Source organism: Terrapene carolina, unplaced genomic scaffold, assembly GCF_002925995.2.
Source record: "Terrapene carolina triunguis isolate 2854851 unplaced genomic scaffold, T_m_triunguis-2.0 Scaffold580, whole genome shotgun sequence".
Taxonomy (NCBI): Eukaryota; Metazoa; Chordata; order Testudines; family Emydidae; genus Terrapene; species Terrapene triunguis.
The window spans coordinates 555,813-576,908 of NW_020664931.1; the positions used below are offsets into that span (position 1 = coordinate 555,813).

Here is a 21,096-nt window from a genome sequence, read left to right on the forward strand (position 1 = left end):
AAGTATGTCATTTCTTCCAAGGGCTCGGAATTCCTTTTCACTCACCCAGGGCCACTCACCCACTCGCTGGTAGTTGACACAGTCAACCAAAAGAACAAACACCAGTTTCCCCACTCCATGCCTTCCGACAAGGACAGCAAACGATTAGATCTGCTCGGACTTAAGGTATACTCTTCTTCCACATTGCAATTTCGCATTGCTAATTATACAGCCATTCTAGCAAAATATGATCACAAAAATTACAATAAATTCATGGACTTTATTGATCACATTCCAGAAGACAAGAAACAACAATTTAGAGCAATAGTCTCCAAGGGACAAATCATCTCCCGCACCGCTCTTCAAACTGCCCTTAATGTGGTCAATACTGTGGCACAGTCCACTGCCACAGCAGTTGTGATGCGCTGAGGTTCATGGCTCTCGTCCTCTTCCTTTCCCCGGGACGTCCAGAGTACCATTGAGGATCTCCCCTTCAACGGGGGCAAACTATTTGCCTCCACTACGAATGACATATTCCACTCCATGAAGGACTCCAAGGCAACTCTCCGATCTCTAGAAATTCAAACCCCTACGACCAGAAGGCAACAATATAGATACCAGCCTTACCAGCAGCCATGCTACCCCACATACACCCAGCAATTCCAGAGATCTCATGAGCAACAACAACACCAGAGACCCAGATACCAATGCCACCGTCCCAACTCCTTGGCAGTGTTTCGACCCTCTCCGACCAATAAGCAAATTTGAAGCCTTGGTCGAGGGTATAGAAAACAATATTCCCACTTCAGCGCTTACACCGCCTGCCCCTATTTTTGGTCACCGCCTACACCCATTCTCCTATCAATGGCAAAATATTACCACCGACAAGTGGGCTTTAGAGGTCATCACAGTTGGCTATTCCATCCCTTTCCTCTCCCTGCCTCCCACCCACCCACCCACCCACCCATCCTCCCTGTCCCTCTTCAGGGTTCTCTCTCACGAGCAACTGCTCCTCCAAGAAGTAAAACAGCTCCTTAAACTGCAGGCAGTGGAAATCGTGCCAGAACACAGAGGGAAATGTTTCTATTCCCATTACTTCTCAACAGAAAAGAAAACCGGGGGATGGCGACCAATCCTTGACCTCAGGCAGCTAAACAAATTTATCAAAAAGCAAAAGTTCAAAATGGTTACCCTCACCACCATAATCCCAGAGCTGGAGCAGAGCAATTGGTTTTCAGCCCTCGACCTACGGGACGCCTATTTTCATGTGACTATTCACCCAGCCCACAGACTTTTCTTTGTTTTACCCTCGGTTCGACACATTTTCAATACAGAGTGTTGCCCTTCGGCCTATCTACCACCCCCCGAGTTTTCTCCAAACTCCTAGCGATGGTCACTGCCCACCTCAGGAAATGGAGTTATATTTCCTTACCTCAACAATTGTCTCCTCAAAGCCTCAATGCTCGACAAAGCTCTTCGATCCACTCAGCTTACCGTCGCTTGCTTCCTTTCCCTTGGCCTACAAATAAACAAAAGCAAATCCACCTTATCTCCTACCCAACAACTGGAGTTCATAGGAGTGGACCTTGATTCCCAAACGGGAATAGCATCTTTCCCGCTAGATCATTTCAACACCATAAAACTCCAGGTTACAAAACTTCACAGCAGTCCCCAGGTCACTGCACAAGACTGCCTGCAACTATTAGGCCACATGGCCTTGTGTACTTTTGTGGTCAAAAATGCATGCCTATACATGAGGTGCTTCCAAGCTTGGTTGGCCATGGTTTACAGACTGAACGTACATGCTCTAAACAAGCCTCTATCCATACCCTTCAGAGTCAAACACTCTCTCCGATGGTGGACAGTTCCCTCCAACCTCTGCTCAGGAGTCCCTTTTCTCCAGGATGCTCCATCACTCATAATGGTTACCGATACATCCCTCACAGGATGGGGAGCACACGTCCCACCATGTAGCCCAGGGGCTCTGGTCTTCCACCAAAGCCTCCCTACACGTAAACGTCCTAGAACTGCAAGCCATACTCAACGCCTGCTGTCACTTCCTCCCATTCATTCGGAACCAACATGTTCAGATAATGAGACAACATTGAATGCATGTTCTATGTCAACAGGCAGGGAAGGGCTCAATCTCACTTGCTTTGCACAGAAGCCATGAAGCTCTGGGGTGCGTCGCGAACAACATCCGGATATCAGCCACCTATCTTCCCGGAGCCCTGAATACCACTGTGGACGAACTAAGCAGATGTTTTCCCTGGGATCACGAATGGGAGATAAACAACATGATCATACGCAACATATTGCGCGTTTGGGGCTATCCAACCCTGGACCTCTTTACAATGCGAAGAGCAAGTAATGTCCCGAATTTTGCTCCAGAGCGGGGTTGGGCAAACATTCCCTGGGAGATGCGTTCCTGATCTCATGGGCTCAATACTTAGTGTATACCGGTTCTCCACAGAGTTCTGACAAAGATACAAATGGTAATTTTGATTGCCCCATTGTGGCCCAGACAACCATGGTATCTGTTCCTCACCAGAATGTCAATACGTCCACAGATTTCGTTGCCTCTCACTCCGAGCCTCCTATCACAGCAACATGGCTGATTTCTTCACCCCAACCTATCCATGCTTCACCTCAAAGCTTGGTTCCTCCATGGTTCTCAGAAAGCGAACTAGCATGCTCTGATCAAGTTCAAAGAGTACTCTTACGTAGCAGAACACAATCTACTCGCACCACATATCTCCAAAAGTGGAAACGATTCACACATTGGTGCTTGATCAACCAAATTCTTCCCACTTCCATACCTCTTCCAGCCATACTTGATTACCTACTAGACTTTAAGCAATCCAGCCTCTCTTTTTCAGCTCCATCAAAGTCAACTTAGTTGATATTACAAATTTTCATGACAAGATCGACGGTACTTCTGTTTTTGCTCATCCAATCACCAAGTGCTTTCTTAAAGGGCTCCAATCCCTATACCTGGACATTAAATGTCCTACTCCTCCGTGGGACCTTCACTTAGTATTAACCTGTTTAACGCAACAACCTTTCGAGCCCCTAGCCACTTGCTCCCTCCTACACCTCTCTATGAAAACAGCAGTCTTAGTGGCAATCACCTCTGCCAGACGTGCAGGAGAAATAGTGGCTTTCATGGCGGACTCACCCTACACAAACTTCTTTGAATCCACAATGCATACAATGGATGTACGCAGGGCTTTGTCCTTTTATTTGGATAGAACCAGACCCTTTAGGAACTCTGCGTCTCCATTGCAGAACGATCCAAGGGGACACCTATTTCCACCCAGAGACTTTCCAACTGGATCTCTGCTTGTATCCGTCTGTGCTATCAATTAAAGGAGACAATTCCTCCAGCCTGCATCACTCCACCAGATCTGTAGCTACCTCCATGGCTTTTCTACGCAAAGTTCCTCTGGCTGACATCTGTAAAGTGGCCACTTGGACCTCCGAACACACATTTGTTAAGCATTATGCACTTACTCAAGGCCCTCTCTCTGATACACCTCTGCCCAATTGTGTATTATCTACTGCATTACTACCAGATCCAAAGTCCCTACCTCCTTGAGATACACTGCTTTTAAGTCACCTGGAGTGGAGCACCCACAGGGACATCTCTCTCTCGAAGAGGAGGTTCTCACCTGTTCTCACCTGTGCAGCAACTGACATTCTTTGAGATGAGTGTCCCTGTGGGTGCTCCACTACCCACCCTCCTCCCCTTTACTTCAGAGTTGGGGTAGGCTCCATTGCAGAGAAGAAATTGAGGAGACCGGTTGTGCACGTGTACTGTTAAGGCACACTCAGCGTGTGGGTCAGGCTCTGCTGTCAAAATCTCCGAGTGAAGGCACAGGGAAACATCCACACCTGGAGTGGAGCACCCACAGGAACACTCATCTCAAATCTAGAAATCTTCCCTATTTTATTTTTTTGTTTCAGAAAAAAATTGGAAAAAATTGTAAAAAAAATAACAAATCAAAACAAAAACCCCTCTAAATGAAAAATGGTGTGACACTTGGTTGTCCACAAATACAGTTTTTCAGTTTATGCCTTGTTTCTTGAAAGGGGGGATAGCTCATGTTTTATTTCGTCTGTCTCTCTATCTGCCTACTGTTATTCACACTTAGTATTTATTTGAGAAACAGGAAAAAAGTTAAGCAGAATGGAAGTTTTTTTTTTAACAATAATTTCTTTCTGTGAGCAGCATACCTTCTGATTCTGTCTACCCTGATATGATCAAAATGTCTAGGCTGGAAACAACTTCCTACCTCTAGTATCTGACTCTGACAGTTGTTTGTATATATGTAGTGTAGGTGTAGCTGTGTCGGTCCCAGGGTATTAGAGAGATGAGGTAGATCTCATCCACCTTCTCTCTCTTGCTTGTATATAGTAGCATAATGGTTAGTTGCAGGCTCAGTGTTTCTAACAACGTTTTTTTAAGTGGTTCTGTAGCATTGGAAGATCTCTGCTGGAGGATTGTGTTGATAAATGTTATAGTCAACTGCTTGACCACACTTTGGTTTGTTACTTTGTTACACTCAAGAGACCAAATAACCAATGTCACTCAGGTTTATTAATATGGTACAAGAAGAAGGTTCTATATGATACCAATTTCTGAAGAGCAGTCCTATGCAGCAATGTTACATTCACCTTACGAAGATGATGTGCTCCCCAAAGTTATGCCTCTAAAGCCATCCTTTTAGGTTTACCAGGAAAAGGTACCATATACATCATCTGAAACTGGGTTTAATTAATCAGTTTTCTACCTTGTTGGTTTCTGGTATCGTGGTGTATCCCCTTTATCTTTTGTTTGAAGCCAGACATTCCAGGTCAGGACGCACCCTTATCTTTGTTCTGAGCACATGCACTCCAGGTACTAAGGGGCATGAAGGTTTGTGTGGGTAATGCCTCGCCTGTTGCCATGAAGAAATAATTATCTATCCTGATTTTATTATCTACTCAAACGAAGGCTTACTTTGGCTAATGCATAGTGTTATAGGATACTTAGCATAAGAGTATAGGATTATAACAAAGCCAGTTTGGGCTGTATAACTACTATACTATAATACGTACACTTAAATGCTTGGAATATATATTGTGGGTAGTATTATCATAATATATATGTATACTAGCCAGTTTATATTAATCAGCAAGTGGGTGTTTGGAGTGTAGCCATGGACCAGAGCTCCATCCCCAGCAACAGCTCTGTATTGGCCCTGATGGCTGTGGAAAAAGAAGACATTCTCACTGGTTGAGAATCAGAAGAGAAATTGCTCAGAGAAAGGAAGTCATGGTAAGACTTTTTTTCAAGTAAGATTTCATGAGACAGTAACAAATGCTTTCATAAAATCCAAATATGTAATGGAACTGCATTCCCTTCACCCACAAATTTAGTTTTAATTTAAAATAGGCAATTAAGTTAATCTCCCAATATAAAATCATTATAAACTCAAATTTGTTATTGCTCTTGGTTCCATTATATACCTATGCTGAGATTTTCAGAATGTGCAAAGCATTCATCAGTGCCCACTGAAATCAGTGAGAGCTACGGGGTGCCTTAGGCTTTTGAAATTCAGGGCACTTTTTTTAGGTGCTTAATTAGGCTCTTAAATCCATAATTTGAGGACCAGCATTTTCTAAAATTTTGGTCTTAGTGGTTTTGTTAATATTTATTCCATTATTTTACATCTGATAGAAGTTTGTTCTATGGTGTGCTTACTGCCAAGATCTTCCGCTTTTGGAAAATGGGTATTACATTTGCTTTTCTCCTTTCATTCTTCTCTCCCAGACAATGACTTTTAAAAAATATTTTAGTGGTATAGTAAATTTAGGAGCTAAGATACATATCCAGGTCAAATTATTTGTATGTGTGTGTATTTTAAAATTTTCTTGTAAATTATATTATATTTCCTTGTTTGTTTTTCCATCATTTCTTTGTTAAAGACAGATTTTAAAAGGAGTTCAGTATTTTAGCCACTAATATCATCCTCCTACTCATTTACTAGTGGCATATATGTTTTTTTCCTCTAGTACTTCTCTTCTCCTCCCCACAGTATATTTATGAAAGCCTTTGATTTTCCTCTTTGTCTGTGGTTTGTATTAATAGATTTTGTTTTTTCACTGCCCTTATTTTTGTCTTCCACAATTAATTCTGAATATTCTTGTTTGGTTGCATCTTCCTTCTATCATTTGCAATTCAGTCAGTTTTCTTGCCCTCGGATCTCAGAAGTTTTTCATAAAGACATATTGGCCAATTCTTGTTTCTTGCATTCTTCTTTTTAGAAGAATTAAAATAGAGTTAAAATACAGTATTTGTTACTGGGATTCCCCAACCTCCTTCAATGTGTGCTTCTATCACCTTGATAAAATAATCCTATTTAATGGGCAAGACCTTTTAAGTGTCTTTTGAACCTTTAGAGGAGTGTGTGTATGGGTAGAGGGCAGATGTTAAATGAATTAGAATGCATAGCATCAATATAATGTGGGTGAGGTTAGGAAAGGAAGAGAAATCCTTGTGGTTGTATTTGATTTTGTTGTTGTATTGTGATAGTGAACTGTCACATGGGTGGGGAAAAACCCAGAAACAAACATCTGCAGATGGTGAGCTACCCCCAAAATTAGAACTAGAGTGTGGTGCAACTGGCTCTTATCAACCATCACTCCACTCGGGGGCTTCTGGGAGTGAGAGGGGCCTATATAAATCAGACCCATCTCATTCCAAGGGGTACGGGCAGGAAGAGGAGAGGCATGATGGAGGCTGCTGAAGGAGTGTCAAGTGGAAACAGCTCTAGAAGGGGAGTTTTAAAGAAAGCACCAGACTGGTGTCTGAGAAGAAGGGACACCTTGGAAAAGAAGGTACTGAATTTGGGAGAGTTTGGGTACAGACTGGAGCCTATTTTCCAATAAAGACTTTGAACATACTCACAGAGCATGGAAAACTTATGGGGAAATGGGAATAAAAGTAAATGGGTATAGATGGTGCTTTTTAAGAACTGCTACATTGTCTGACTTCCTTCCTCCCTCCCCCATTTCTGTGGTGGTTAGGTGATCCTGGCCTGCTCAGGCAATATCCTGGTGACATGCACTTAGAACTGGTTGGGAAATTCCTTTGGCATGGTTTCAGAAAACCCAAATGGCTTCAATTTTCAACAAACAACAAAAAACTTGATAAAAAGGAATTTCTTTCCAAAAAGTTTTTTTTAATTAAGCCTATGTACAACAAGAATATCTTTTTGACTCTTCCCTGAAAATTGAAGAGTACAATAGTGTGAACTTTTTTTTTTTTTTTTTAACAAATAGGTTTTGTTGGAGGAGAGGAGTTGTTTTACTTTTAATCAATATTTTTTAAAGAAGAGCTGTATTGTGATTTTTAAAAAATACAAGAAAAGTTACAAAATATTATTTGTTTTACCATATGAGAAACAGTACAATAAAACCTACACAAACTTGATGGCACATTAGCAATTGAGGAAGATGGCACTTTGGAATTTGGGGCTAATAACCATGCAAGGTAGATGCTCGTGCCTGTGCAGAAACCAACCCAATAGAACAGCTTGCTGGATCATGATATGAGTAATAAAGCCAAACAATACCTAGAATGTTAAACTTGTTCTTTGTTGGGGGCTGAATTACCATTGCTGTGAGTGTACATGTGCAGGAAGGAAAACGTTCGTTTTCAAGAAGCCATGTTTTTTGCATAATTGTCTGAATGCAGTATGTGCCTCTTTAGCTAATGAAGAAATTAAATATTATATTTAAAGACAACTACAGATGTTCTTAAAAATTAAATGATTTTTGAAACCTCCCTTCCTCTTTGCATTCCCCTGTCTTGACTCGTCATACCCACTACCTTGTTGTAAATTTCTCCTGTTTTCCTACCTACTGCCCCATTTTGGACATCATTCCCACCACCTGTTTTGGAGGATTCTCTCCTCTCCTCTTTATCCCTCCCCAATCCTTCCATGTCTCTTCTCCTTTTTCCACCATCTTCTCCCTTTAGTTCCTGTTCCCTGGAGCAGTAGAGGTAGGGCTCAAAGTGGCAGCAGATGGAACTGGGAAAAGGGAGAGGAAGAGAGATGAACCTTGTTTTGCCTTGGGCTTAGCAGTGGTGGCAGGGCCTAGGGAAGGCAGGAAAGGAGGCTCCTCTGAGCCCTGGAACATTGTGGTGCTGCTGGGCAGTACCCTCTCCATAAGCATTTCAAAGATGGCCAGGGCATTATATAAACCTAAAGTTATATCTTTAAATTGCCACATCCCTTTTCCTGCAGTCTTCCCCCTTTCTTTTGGATCCACTTCTATCTGCCAATACCCACTTTTAAGATCCAGTATGGAAAAACAGACTGATATGCTACAGCAGCCAGGACATCATCTATTGTGGTAATTGATAAGAATTCTTTAAAGTAATTTCATTTCATTTTCTAAAGTCCATACAAAATCTAGTGTAACCATCTTTATTCTTAATGATAACTATATATATTAAGTCCAAGGATTTATTGAAAGCACAGTTCTGCCTGCCTGATAGATTTCTCCAGTGGGCTGCAAAGCTTCTTATCCTTTTGAAATCAGTGACTGTAAAGTACCTCTTTGACTGACCAGCTTCCCACAGTGTTATATTTGTATTTTTCTGGAGCAGTTTTATGGCTGGGCTGTTGTGCCACAGTAGTTAAGATGGCATTTTGTTTCCCATGTTGTGTGGGAATTGAAGCTCTGTTTTATATGAAAAACACAGCCTCAAATTTTAAGCATGTGGTCTGAGTCAAGTTTGAATTTTCTGAGGCCTTACAAGGTTAATTAGTTTAATTTCTAATAAATTAAAAAATGCTGCACCAAAAAGTTCACATTCTGAGTTTCATGATTTTTTGGGCTTCTCTAACTTGGAAATTGCAAATGTAGAGACTCAAAAAATGTGACTACATAGTGAGTTTAGTGGGTTCTCTGATGTTATGTAAATACTTAATTAACAAACCTTATCATGGCAGTATGGCCTGTCTTCCAGCCCCTACTCCATAAATGGGCACTACCTGTAATAGATGGCCTACTTTGCAAATTGCAAAGGGCCTGTGAAAACAGACAGACTTTAGAATATTTTGACCAGGTCCCTGCAACTTCATTAAACCTGTAGCTTTAAGTGGGATAACTTTACAAGCAAACCATCCCCACAGCTCTGTAAAGGGAATAAGAACAACCATCCTTTAAATATCAGAGGGGTAGCCGTGTTAGTCTGAATCTGTAAAAAGCAACAGAGGGTCCTGTGGCACCTTTAAGACTAACAGAAGTATTGGGAGCATAAGCTTTCGTGGGTAAGAACCTCACTTCTTCAGATGCAAGTGGAAGAATCTGAAGAAGTGAGGTTCTTACCCACGAAAGCTTATGCTCCCAATACTTCTGTTAGTCTTAAAGGTGCCACAGGACCCTCTGTTGCTTTTTACATCCTTTAAATGTTGCTGGCTTTCCTTTTTTCAGTACTCAACTCCACAGCATCCTACCTATCCCAGGTTTAACTGATACACTTTGATCTTAGAAGGCTTTGATTATTTTGAGGCCTAACCAAGATACAGAACTTAGCCAAGATCCACAGCCACATGCAGGCAACTACTGAGCCTTGAATGAATGCCCAGGCTTTCTTATGAACCCAACCGCCTTCTGTGCTGCAAAGGAGACCATTGTACATGAATAATCACTTGTGTGTGAAAAGTTATAAAACAAATAAAGGTCTGAGGCTGAGTATAATAAGTACTAAGAATTTGGAAGGAATGGGTGGGTTGAGAGAGAAAATAGGTCGGTCATTATGGTAGAGAGGTGAGGTCACAATTGTCTACTGATTCCCAGGTCCCAAGTGGTTGATAAGCTCTTTGTGCTTTAAGTTGATACCACAAAGTCAGGTGTTCATATACTGAACATGCCTTAGCAAAACCTAAATTCAGACTGAACATATATCAATAGTTGTTCAGTAATCTTATTATGAGTGTTTGAGTTTGGCTGTTCAATACGTGTTTTGTGTGTGTTCTTTCTAAAATTATTTTTGTGTTTGTGTAAACAGGGCCAGCTCCAGGCACCAGCTTAACAAGAAGGTGCTTGGGGCAGCCAAGGGAGGGGGCGGCACCTGTGGCAATTCAGGGGCGGTAGGTCCCTCACTCCCTCTAGGAGCGAAGGACCTGCCACTGAACTGCCACCGCCGATTGCGGCTTCCCTCCCCCCCAATTGCTGCCACCGATCATGATTGTGGCTTTTTTTTTTGGCACTTGGGGCAGCAGAAATGCTAGAGCTGGCCCTGTGTGTAAAAATTCTTGTCTGTTACCAAGAAAACAAGCTCATTAACTTACTATGGAGCTAGGTTTTTACATGTGTAACCTTCTATTGAAGTAAATAGCTTTTTCCTTTTGTGTTCAGTCTGCATGTTTGAGTACAAAATAACTTTGATCTGTTTCTTTTAAATTAAAAGTAGTGCTTCAAATCAAATTTTAGAAATACATCACTATGCTAATTTGTGCAAATGAGCACCATGTTTGTGAAAGGCAAGCTCAATTAAATAGTGGCATCTGTATCTGTTTTCAGAATACTCCCACTTTCAGCTATTTAAATAAAGACAAATTGTTATTTGAGTAGCATAATTAATTATATCCTTTTTGTATGCGGTTGTACTTGGTGACCTTCATGTCCCAGATTCAGAGCATCACTGATGAGTCTCAAGGCTCAGTCAGAAGAAAAAGCTACTCTAGTCCACAGTCCATTGGTCAAGATATACAGGCTCTGCTGCCTAATGACAATCCAGAAGAAGAGGTAGTCTGAAGTAGTACTGACTGGATATTCAATTCTCGTTACAACACTGTAAGAGGGTCTGGACTCACCCCTGTGGCGCCTCCTGCTGGTCATCCAGGGAATTAGCTCTCCAGCCTCTGGAACACCCTCTGCAGGCCGGTGATCCACCTATCCTCTTCTGGCACCTATGGCCCTCCCAGGACCCGGTGCCCCTATTATTGGGATGCTGCCCTCTGGCAGTACCCCACAGATCTGGGCTTCCCCTCCCTGGGGAACCCCCACCACTACCCCCACCTTGCCTCAGCACCAGGCCACTGCCAGTCACCATCTAGCCCCCACACCCTGGGGCAGACTGCAGTATAGGCCACTCATCACAGGCAAAGTTGGGTTTGGACCTGCTGCCTTGGCCTAGCCCTGGGCTGCCCTCTGCAACCCCCAGTACCCCTTAGCCTACTACTAGGCCGCAGCCTGGGGCTATCCAGGCTGGAGCTCCCCAGCCCTGCTCCACTCAGGTACCCTGTGTCAAGCTCCCTGCAGTCAGGCCCCCTCTCTCTCTGAATGCAGAGAGGGACTGCTGCTGAGCTGGCTCGGAGCCTTTTTATATAGGGCCAGCTGGGGCTACTTCCCCAATCAGCCGAGTAGCTTTTCCCTTTGCCCCAGCTCTCTGCCAGGGCTGTTTTAAACCCCTCAGGCAGGAGCGGGGTAACCACCCCGCTACAGACACTTACAGTGTCACTTTAGAAAATGTAGTACTAAAGATTGGAAATGAAATTGCAGATTGTTTTCTCTAAAGCTTTCAAACATTTTACAGAATGTTTGCCTATTTTCCTCCTATAAATAATAATCGTGGTTAAACAAAATTGATGAGAGTAGTGATGCGATAAAAAACAGTCTTCTCCTTTCTCTTGTCTAGAAACAATCCTCAAGAAATTTAGATTTTACTATTACCTACTATGATTTATTTTTATTATCATGGCACTATCTTTTGTGTATATACCTGGTATTACAAACTGTCACTATATTACATCTTTTCTCATTTCTAGAATTTCCTGAGAAGTAATGTCTGGAATTTCTAAAAGTCTCAAGAAAATTAGCAAAGATATCTTCAACTACTCCCTTCTCCTCATTTAAGTAATTTCTAGAATTTGAGGAGTTTGATTGAGAAGCATATTTTACTCCTTCAAAATATTTAAAATAAAGATTGCATTTAGAAGTCTATCATGTATCAAGCAGCATATAGCCAGTGCTGAAGCATCTCTAAGTCCATTTAGTCAGAAACCTACTATGAAATTCTGGCCCCACTGAAGTCAATTTTACTGTTGGAGTGCAAAAAAACCCCTAAAGATAAAGTATATCTTCTCAAAAATAGAGAGCAACAGTATTTGTATACTTCTGGTGAAACATCAGAATCTTTACACTATAAATGTCACTCATCAATTTCTTTATTAGTTTGATTATGAGGAAAATATGGCACTTCAAATGTTTATGTCCAAAGATGGGTATCCTAGTTTGTGGCATTACATTGGTGTTTCTTTATATTCCACATACTTTAGATACTGTGGGCATATTTGTGTTAATTTCCATTTAAGCAATGAAATAAAATCTATAACACAAAATTTTCCCTCCCTTTGCATTTTTTAATATAATCGATTGTAAATGTCTTCTGTTCCATAACAATGAAAGACAGTTAGACATTATTTCTGTCCTAAACAGTGATATTGATTTTTTTTATTTCAGATACCAATTCAGTGTTAATTGTTTCTGATATCTCTGCTAGTGCTGCTTAGTGCAAAGTATTTGCAGATATATTTTTGGTCTTTTTTTCACTCTTAATGGGTACCCTAGTCACAGCATGGAAAAACATCTTTTTAAACATAAGGAAATTCCCAGGAAAATCTTCAAATAGGAATTAAAGTTGCACAGTAATTTGGACTCAAATTTTCATTAAAGCAAATTGTCTTTAGTTTTAATTATAAAAATAAGCCTCTAAATTGGACCCCAGTAAACACAAACGAGTAACTTCATGCATCTGAGTAGTTCTGTTGGCTTCAATGTTAAAGTTAAGCATGTGTTTGCAGCATAAGGTATCATAGTTTGTAAACCTCTTGGGGCTGATCCTGCTCCTATTAAAGTCTGTCAATTCCCATTGATTTAGGTGGTGCAGAATCAGTGATTTAAGTTTCCTTGTCTCTCTAAAACTACTATATTTTGACCTGTTCTCTTTTTTTATTTTTTTTCAGGCTCAGTTAATCCATGACAGAAACACTGCATCCCATTCAGCAGCAGTTGTTAAGTGTGATGCTGCTACTGCTACACCTGAAAAAGTGCAAATGACCTGGACTAAAGAAAAGTTTATAGCTGAAAAGCACAAAAATAGAGAAACAAATATAACAGGTTTTAAAGATATCTTCAGCATGAAGCCGTAAGTACAAATGTGATTTTAATAAGTTTCTGGTTTTATCCTTTTTCTGGTATTATGTGAGGCCTCATCTTGTAAAAACGTATGCATGCCAGTAATTTTTTACACAGGAGTAGTGCCACTGAAGTCAATGGCAGAATTTACATGCATAAGTGTTTACAATATCAGGCCCTAAGTGAAGCATAGAAGAGGCTAATGTTTGAGGCAATAAGTGCTAATTTGGGTGACTGATACATTTGCATTACTTGTAACAGTGCTTTAGAGGAAGGTTTTTCACATTTTACATTTGTCATATTACACGTATAATGTTCTTATTGAAAATAACTATAAAGAAGATGCTAAATATTGCCCTATGAAATTCATTCAACCATCTACTCTAATTAAACTCTAATTAAACAGGCTTAGGCCCCAATCTTGTGAGTTACAATAGGTTGATGGACCCCTGTGCCCTCAGAAGTCAATGAGATTCTACCCAGGTACATCCGAAGAAGTGGGTTGTAGCCCACGAAAGCTTATGCTCTAATAAATTTGTTAGTTTCTAAGGTGCCACAAGTACTCCTGTTCTTTTTGCGGATACAGACTAACACGGCTGCTACTCTGATACCCAGGTACTGGGGTTTTCCCCACATATGTAAGCTGCAAGACAGGAGCTTAAGGATATGTCTACACTGCAGAAAACTCCTGCAGCAGGAAGTATCAGAGCCCAGGTCATCTGATTCAGGCATGCACTATGGGGTTAAAAATAGCAGTATAAACATTCTTGCTCAGGCTCTGAGACATAAGAACATAAGAACGGCCGTACTGGGTCAGACCAAAGGTCCAGCTAGCCCAGTATCCTGTCTAACGACAGTGGCCAATGCCAGGTGCCCCAGAGGGAGTGAATCTAACAAGTAATGATCAAGTGTTCTCTCTCCTGCCATCCATCTCCACCCGCTGACAAACAGAGTCTAGGGACACCATTCCTTACCCATCCTGGCTAATAGCCATTCATGGACTTAACCTCCATGAATTTATCCAGTTCTCTTTTAAACGCTGTTATAGTCCTAGCCTTCACAACCTCCTCAGGTAAGGAGTTCCACAAGTTGACTATGCGCTGTGTGAAGAAGAACTTCCTTTTATTTGTTTTAAACCTGCTGCCTATTAATTTCATTTGGTGACCTCTAGTTCTTGTATTATGGGAATAAGTAAATAACTTTTCCTTATCTACTTTCTCCATATCACTCATGATTTTATATACCTCTATCATATCCCCTCTTAGTCTCCTCTTTTCCAAGCTGAAAAGTCCTAGCCTCTTTAATCTCTCCTCATATGGGACCCGTTCCAAACCCCTAAGCATTTTAGTTGCCCTTCTCTGAACCTTTTCTAATGCCAGTATATCTTTTTTGAGATGAGGAGACCACATCTGTATGCAGTATTCAAGATGTGGGCGTACCATCGATTTATATAAGGGCAATAATATATTCTCCTTCTTATTCTCTGTCCCCTTTTTAATGATTCCTAACATCCTGTTTGCTTTTTTGACCGCCTCTGCACACTATCCACGATGACTCCAAGATCTTTTTCCTGATTCGTTGTAGCTAAATTAGCCCCCATCATATTGTATGTATAGTAGTAGACCTTCCTCCAGCCCAGGTTTCAGAGCCCGGTCTCCCACTCAAGCAGGAACATCTACACTGTTATTTTTAGCCCCATATTGCGAGCTCAAGTTAGTTGACCTGGGCTCTGAGACTCGCTGCCACGGGGGAGGGAAGATGGGTTGCTGTGTAGATGTACCCTAAGTGCAGAGGTGAAAGTAAGCCGGTATGCCCCGGTACGGCATATTGGCAAGAGCCGGTGCGCCGTACCGGGGCGGCCCAGCTTCCCCAGGTGGTAATTTAAAGGGCCTGGGGCTCCCAGCAGCGGCTGGAGCCCCAGGCCCTTTAAATTGCCGCCAGAGCCCCGCTGCCGCTACCCCAGGGCTCTGGGGACTATTTAAAGGGCCTGGGCAGTAGAAGCAGGGGAGTCCTGGGCCCTTTAAATAGCCCCCAGAGCCCTGGAGTAGCGGCGGGTCTCCAGCAGCTATTTAAAGGGCCCAGGGCTCCCACTGCCTCTATGGCCCTGGTCCTTTAAATAGCCGCCAGAGCCCCACCACCGTTCCGGCGGGCTCCGGCGGCTATTTAAAGGGCCTGGGGTGGTAGCAGCAGCCGAGCCCTGGGCCATTTACACTGCTGCCAGAGCCCCCGGCTGCCACTGCTACCAAGGCGGGGGAGGGGGAGGGCACTTACCAGTACAGGGCGGGCCGGGGCTGGCTCTGATCCCCATCCCCACACCTTCTGCCCAAGGCCCCGCCCCTTCCAGGGGCCAGAGCCAGCCCCAACCCAGCCCCATACCGGTAAGTCCCTATTTCTACTTCTGCGGCCGGAGCCCCTACCTAAGTGTGTAAGAGCTGACCTTTAGTAATAATGGGTAAAACTGAAAGTCAGATAAGCTTCGATGCTCTTGAAAATGAAACTTCAGTCGCTTCAGAGCCTGGTTTTTTTGGGAAATTTTTACCTATTACAAATGCAGAATATCAGTTTGGTTATAATGGAGTTTTGCTTTAGAATACTGTTCTGTTCAGAAGCTATGCTAGAGATTGACTTATATTTTACTTAAAATAGTTGTTTTTTAAATTCTTTTCTGGTAGTAGACCTTTTGAATCATGCAAAAACATAGATTGACGTTTTTTATTTAGATATTAGAACTCTAAAATTATACTACTAGTCAATGAGGGAAAGGTTAATTCAAACCACTAAAGTTGTACAGTTTTTATCAGCTGAAGTTGCTATATTTAAAAATGTACCAAATTGCTTTATGCTATGTATTTATACATGTTTGTTTCTCTTTTATGTAGAGAATGGGGAAATCTGTAAGTCAAATCTGTTTTAATTTAGGCTGTGTTCCCTGGTTCTTGTGTATTATGATTGCATGTTTCCTTTAAAGCAGTTGCTTCCCATGATTTATAGTATGCATATTGTGCACATATTGTGATTTGGCATGTGAATATAATTAGCATAGCATTTCCTGTCACCCTTTTCTGTTTTCGTTCCTAAACTTCACCAGTTTTTCATTTCAGAGTAATTCATAGCATACATATCAGTTTCTCAAAAATGCTGGTCAATATAGTCAATTGCAAAATCTTTCATTAAAAATCTGACAGTATTTGGTTGCAAAATAAGTGACCTTCATTTTTTCTAATTATCTTCTTAAAACATTGAATGTATGTATAAAAATTTTAATTGTGATTATGGTACTGTATGGCACTGTGGGCTGAAAAAAATGAGACTGAGACTTGTTAAAAAATTGTATTATTCAAAAAGCCTCCATTTCCCAATTGGTAAACTGTAGATTTCCTCCTGCAATGTAACCCCCCCACACCCACACACACACACACACACACACACACCCTTCATTTGGGCTATAGGGAGCAAATAAATTTACCAACGGATTCATAAAACCAGATCATGTAGCTGTCCAGAGGGAGTGTATCCACCCTGATGGAGCCACTAGAAGTACTCTTCTTTTCCTCTTCTCTCCGTTCTTGGGTTTTCTCTGTTTTAAAAGACAGCCTCCACCGTACACAGAATTCTGTCTTTTGTTGCTCCATCTCTATGATCTTTGATTTCTCTCTTTGTCATTTTCTAGCTACCATAATTACTTCCACAGAATTGTAATCCTTCAGGTTAAAAAAAATCTGTATCTAAATTAATCTTGTTATTTTTAGTTTGATAGCACCCAAAAATGTGTTAGGCTCTTCATAGAAAAAGTAATCTTTGCCCCCAAGATCCTGCAATCTAAATTTAAACACTATACAATCAATGAGCATGGCAAACAGGTAGGGAAGGAACAGGGTAAATAGTTAATAGATATTGCTGCCCGGTTCTTGGTAAATAAGCAGGCATTATCTCCCGTAAATGTAAACAAACTTGTTTGTCTTAGCAATCGGCTGAACTACAAGTAGGAATGAGTGGACTTGTAGGCTCTGAATTTTCACATTGTTTTCCTTTTGTGAATTTATGTAAAATAAATTCTACATTTGTAAGTTGTGCTTTCATGATAAAGAGATTGCACTGTAGTGATTGGATGAGGTGAACTGAAAAATACTATTACTTTTGTTTATCTTTTTTACAGTGCAAGCATTTGTAACAAAAAATAATAATATAAAGTGAGCACTGTACACTGTATTCTGTATTGTAATGGAAATCAATATATTTGAAAATGTAGAAAAACATCCACAATATTTATAATTAATTTAAATTGGTATTCTATTATTGTTTAATCGTGAGATTAAAACGGCGATTAATTGCGACTATTTTTTAATTTAGTTAATTTGTTTTGCATTAATCACTTGAGTTAACTGCAATTAATTGACAGCCCTCGTAAATATGGCTGATAGTTACAGGCATAAAATCATGTGATTTATTTGGATTTTAACTTTGTTTCCAAAGCCACAAACCTTGGAATTATACATCTACCTTTTTTATTAATCTGCCTATCACCACTGGCGATATATTGCCATAATTTCTCCTTACTTTGAGACTGTTTCTGTTCTAATCCTCATTCATGCCTTAATCCATTCCTAACTAAATCCATCATTTACTTGTACAGTCTTCTCACATCATTATGCTTTAAACTACAGGGATTCCCAAAAGTTGAGTCCAAACTACAGTAGAACCTCAGACTTATGAACACTTCGAGAATGGAGGTTGTTCATAACTCTGAACTGTTCGTAACTCTGAACAAAATGTTATGGTTGTTCTTTCAAAAGTTTACAACTGAAGATTGACTTAATACAGCTTTGAAACTTTACTATACAGAAGAAAAATGTTGCTTTCCCTTTATTTTTTAGTAGTTTGTTTAACACAGTATTGTACTGTATTTGCTCTGTGTGTGTGTGTGTGTGTGCGCGCGTGCGCGCGCTGCTGCCTAATTACATACTTCCAGTTCCAAATGAGGTGTGTGGTTGACTGGTCAGTTCATAATTCTAGTGTTCTTAACTCTGAGGTTCTACTGTATTTTCTTGTTCCAGAAAGTGCCAGTCATCTGTCACCTTCACTGAGTTCCTATCCAACAACTTCTCCAATTAATAATTTCTTCATGTTAAATATCCCTTTTATAGGAAAACCGTATGTGTTGGATGAGAAATTCAGTTCTCAGAATTTTGCTGTAATTTGAAGGCATGTGAGGGGAGGGTCACTTGGAATTGGCTTGGGGTTTGGCTCTCTAAACCTATGCATTTTGGATAAATGCATAGGCCCTCTGCCTCAACACTTCCACCCACAGCTTTTGAAGGAATCATGCTATTGTGGGCTCTCCCACTGTCTGCTGCCCCCAAGAGGTAGGGTTCACTGTCCAATAATCAATGTTGCCGATTCTTCTGATATTTGATATCTTCCTTAAAGCACCAGGGCCTGAAATATTGTGATTAAATGAGAATTTCAACTTTAATGTAAAGAAAAGCTTTAAAATACTAACCCTACTGCTCAAAAACCAGAAGGCAAATAACTCAACTTTATTTTTATGTTTTTATTCATGTTTAAGCCAAACTTGGGGTTTTTGGGGGAGGGAGGAGACAGTGATTTTTGAATATTTGAAGGAACACTGGAACATGAAGAAAGGAAAACAAACAGAAGGAAATAGAGGACAAAGTGAGGAATGAACAATTTCTTGCCTTATTTTATTTCTGTTACCAGCTTTCCCCTTCATTCTTAATTAGTGGGACTGTGTCTCATGTCTAGAATTTGGTAACAGTCCAGTGTTGCTGGGGACAACCCTGCCCTCACTTCAGACCACCTGAAATTCTGCCTTTGGCAACTGAACAAGTTTCCTTTGACCATTTTCTTTTACACTTTAATTTAATTTTTTTTGCAGTAGTGATCTCATTTCAACTTCTATTTCCTCTTGCTGTCCTCAGCTGAGGAATCACTGGAATGTTGAGCCTATAACTGTCTAGATCCATATAGGACCTCTCTTAGTGGGCAGTCCCTTTTCCTTCTTTTACTCCCCCTCTGTCACCCCTAAGCCTAGTCCGAGATATGCTGTATTTATAAGGTAGCTTTTCTGGAGTCTTAGAGAGTGAGCTATGGCTTTCTTCTGCTTGCCAGACAACCCTCACTCTGCCAGGGCATTGAGTCAAATGAGCATGCCAGGGCCTCATCACCCAGATGCAACTCTGCTATCTCATTAAAACTACAATGTTAAATAAAAACATATGGGAATTAGCATAGCAGTAACCCGTAAATAAATATTAAAAATATATGGAGATATACCTAGCTCATAGAGCTGGAAGGGACCCTGAAAGGTCATTGAGTCGAGTCCAGCCCCCTGTCTGTACTAGCAGGACCAAGGACTGATTTTGCCCCAGATCCCTAAGTGGCCCTCTCAAGGATTGAACTCACAACTCTGGGTTTAGCAGGCTAATGCTCAAACCAGTGAGCTATCCCTCTCCCTCACTAAGTTAGCCCTCCCCCATTGAAAGACATCATCACTGCTTGAGAATGGGGCTTCCTTCCAAAAGATCCCACATACCATGAAAGAGGTCTGCATAGAATTTCAAAGCTTCAGCTGTGGCCATTTAGATGACAGTTATCCCTGTCATTTGTAAGCAAAATGTAAGCACTTCTTTTGTGGCTGGTGGGAGCAGAAGTGATATCTGTTTATGTGGAAAACAAAGAGCTTAGAGGGAGTCACTGAGCAGCACAGTGGGAGTCATCCAAAATGTCTAATAATTTTTACTGAAGCCAGGACAAAACTGATTTCAATAGGACCACTCAGAAAAATGGGACAGCTCTACAATACCCAAGACACCCTGATAAATTCTGATATCTGGTCATTGTATCTATTATGCCCATTTCTATATCTTTTCACACCAGTGAACTCGGAAGCCTGTCTATATAACTTATTTCTAGAGACAGAGACAAACAACAAGGAGAAAAAATGTCATAAAAAAAACATGGTGAGATGATGAATTAAAAGAATGACTGGCGGTGCCTTTGGGTGTTATTGCCAACAACTAACCACTTGGCTACTTTCTCATATAGTTTCCCATTATGAACTGAATTTCGTTCAAAGATTTTATAGTATGACTAGTTTAACTTATGCTGGGATTTTCAAAGGAACTTAAAGGAAATCCCACTGTGTCTGCATAGTCTTGCTACAGTGCATTTAGAAATGCTATAGCAAAGATTGTGTCTGAATTTCCATTATAAATCCCTGTTTTGCATTCTTCCCTCAATTATATTTCTAGGCATCTCTATCAATCTATATCCACTCCTTGGCTTAAATTTCACTTATAAGGAAATTATCCTGAAAGCAGTACTTGTGTTTAGATTTTATCTTATTTTGAAGGAAAGTATTCCCAATTTTAAGTTAAAAATTATAGCCCCTCTTTCATAAACCATCAAAATTGGACTTTATTTTTAATAAATGAGTAACTATAATTATAGAAGTTAAGCTGTACTGAGATCTAAGTTTAACCCTCTTAAGCATCTCCTTCTATCACAAGTATTACATTTTCAGGTAATTATCATCGTTCATAAATTTATGTATGGTATACAGATTAAAATAGTTATTGGTTACAATAATATCTTTACTTTAGAAAAGTTTGTTTATGTACTAGGAATCAGTCAAATGTGAGAAGAATGCACACTGCTGTGAAGCTCAATGGAGTAATATTAAATAAGTCACAACGTGCTCAGCTAGTTTTATTGAATATGCCTGGACCTCCTAAAAACAAAAAAGGGGATGAAAACTGTATCCTATGCTGTATTGTTTTAATGGTGAAGTATACTATATTACAAAAAAGTAACAATATCATATAGATCAACAATTGCAAAAATTAAAGTTGTAATTGATATGAATGAGTAGAATGAGCATGTGTATATCTGTTTATATGT

The 21,096-nt window shown here is 40.6% G+C and overlaps 1 protein-coding gene across 1 annotated transcript in view; it reads left to right on the top strand.

The window, feature by feature from the left end:
* LOC112103692 (solute carrier family 12 member 7) overlaps window positions 1-21,096 on the top strand; it is a 357,369-nt gene that overhangs the window by 333,074 nt on the left and 3,199 nt on the right. Inside the window, exons 22-23 of the mRNA XM_024195587.1 lie at window positions 13,005-13,186; window positions 20,820-20,953. Coding sequence (XP_024051355.1) covers window positions 13,005-13,186; window positions 20,820-20,953 — 316 coding nt within the window. The remainder of the gene's footprint in view (window positions 1-13,004; window positions 13,187-20,819; window positions 20,954-21,096) is intronic.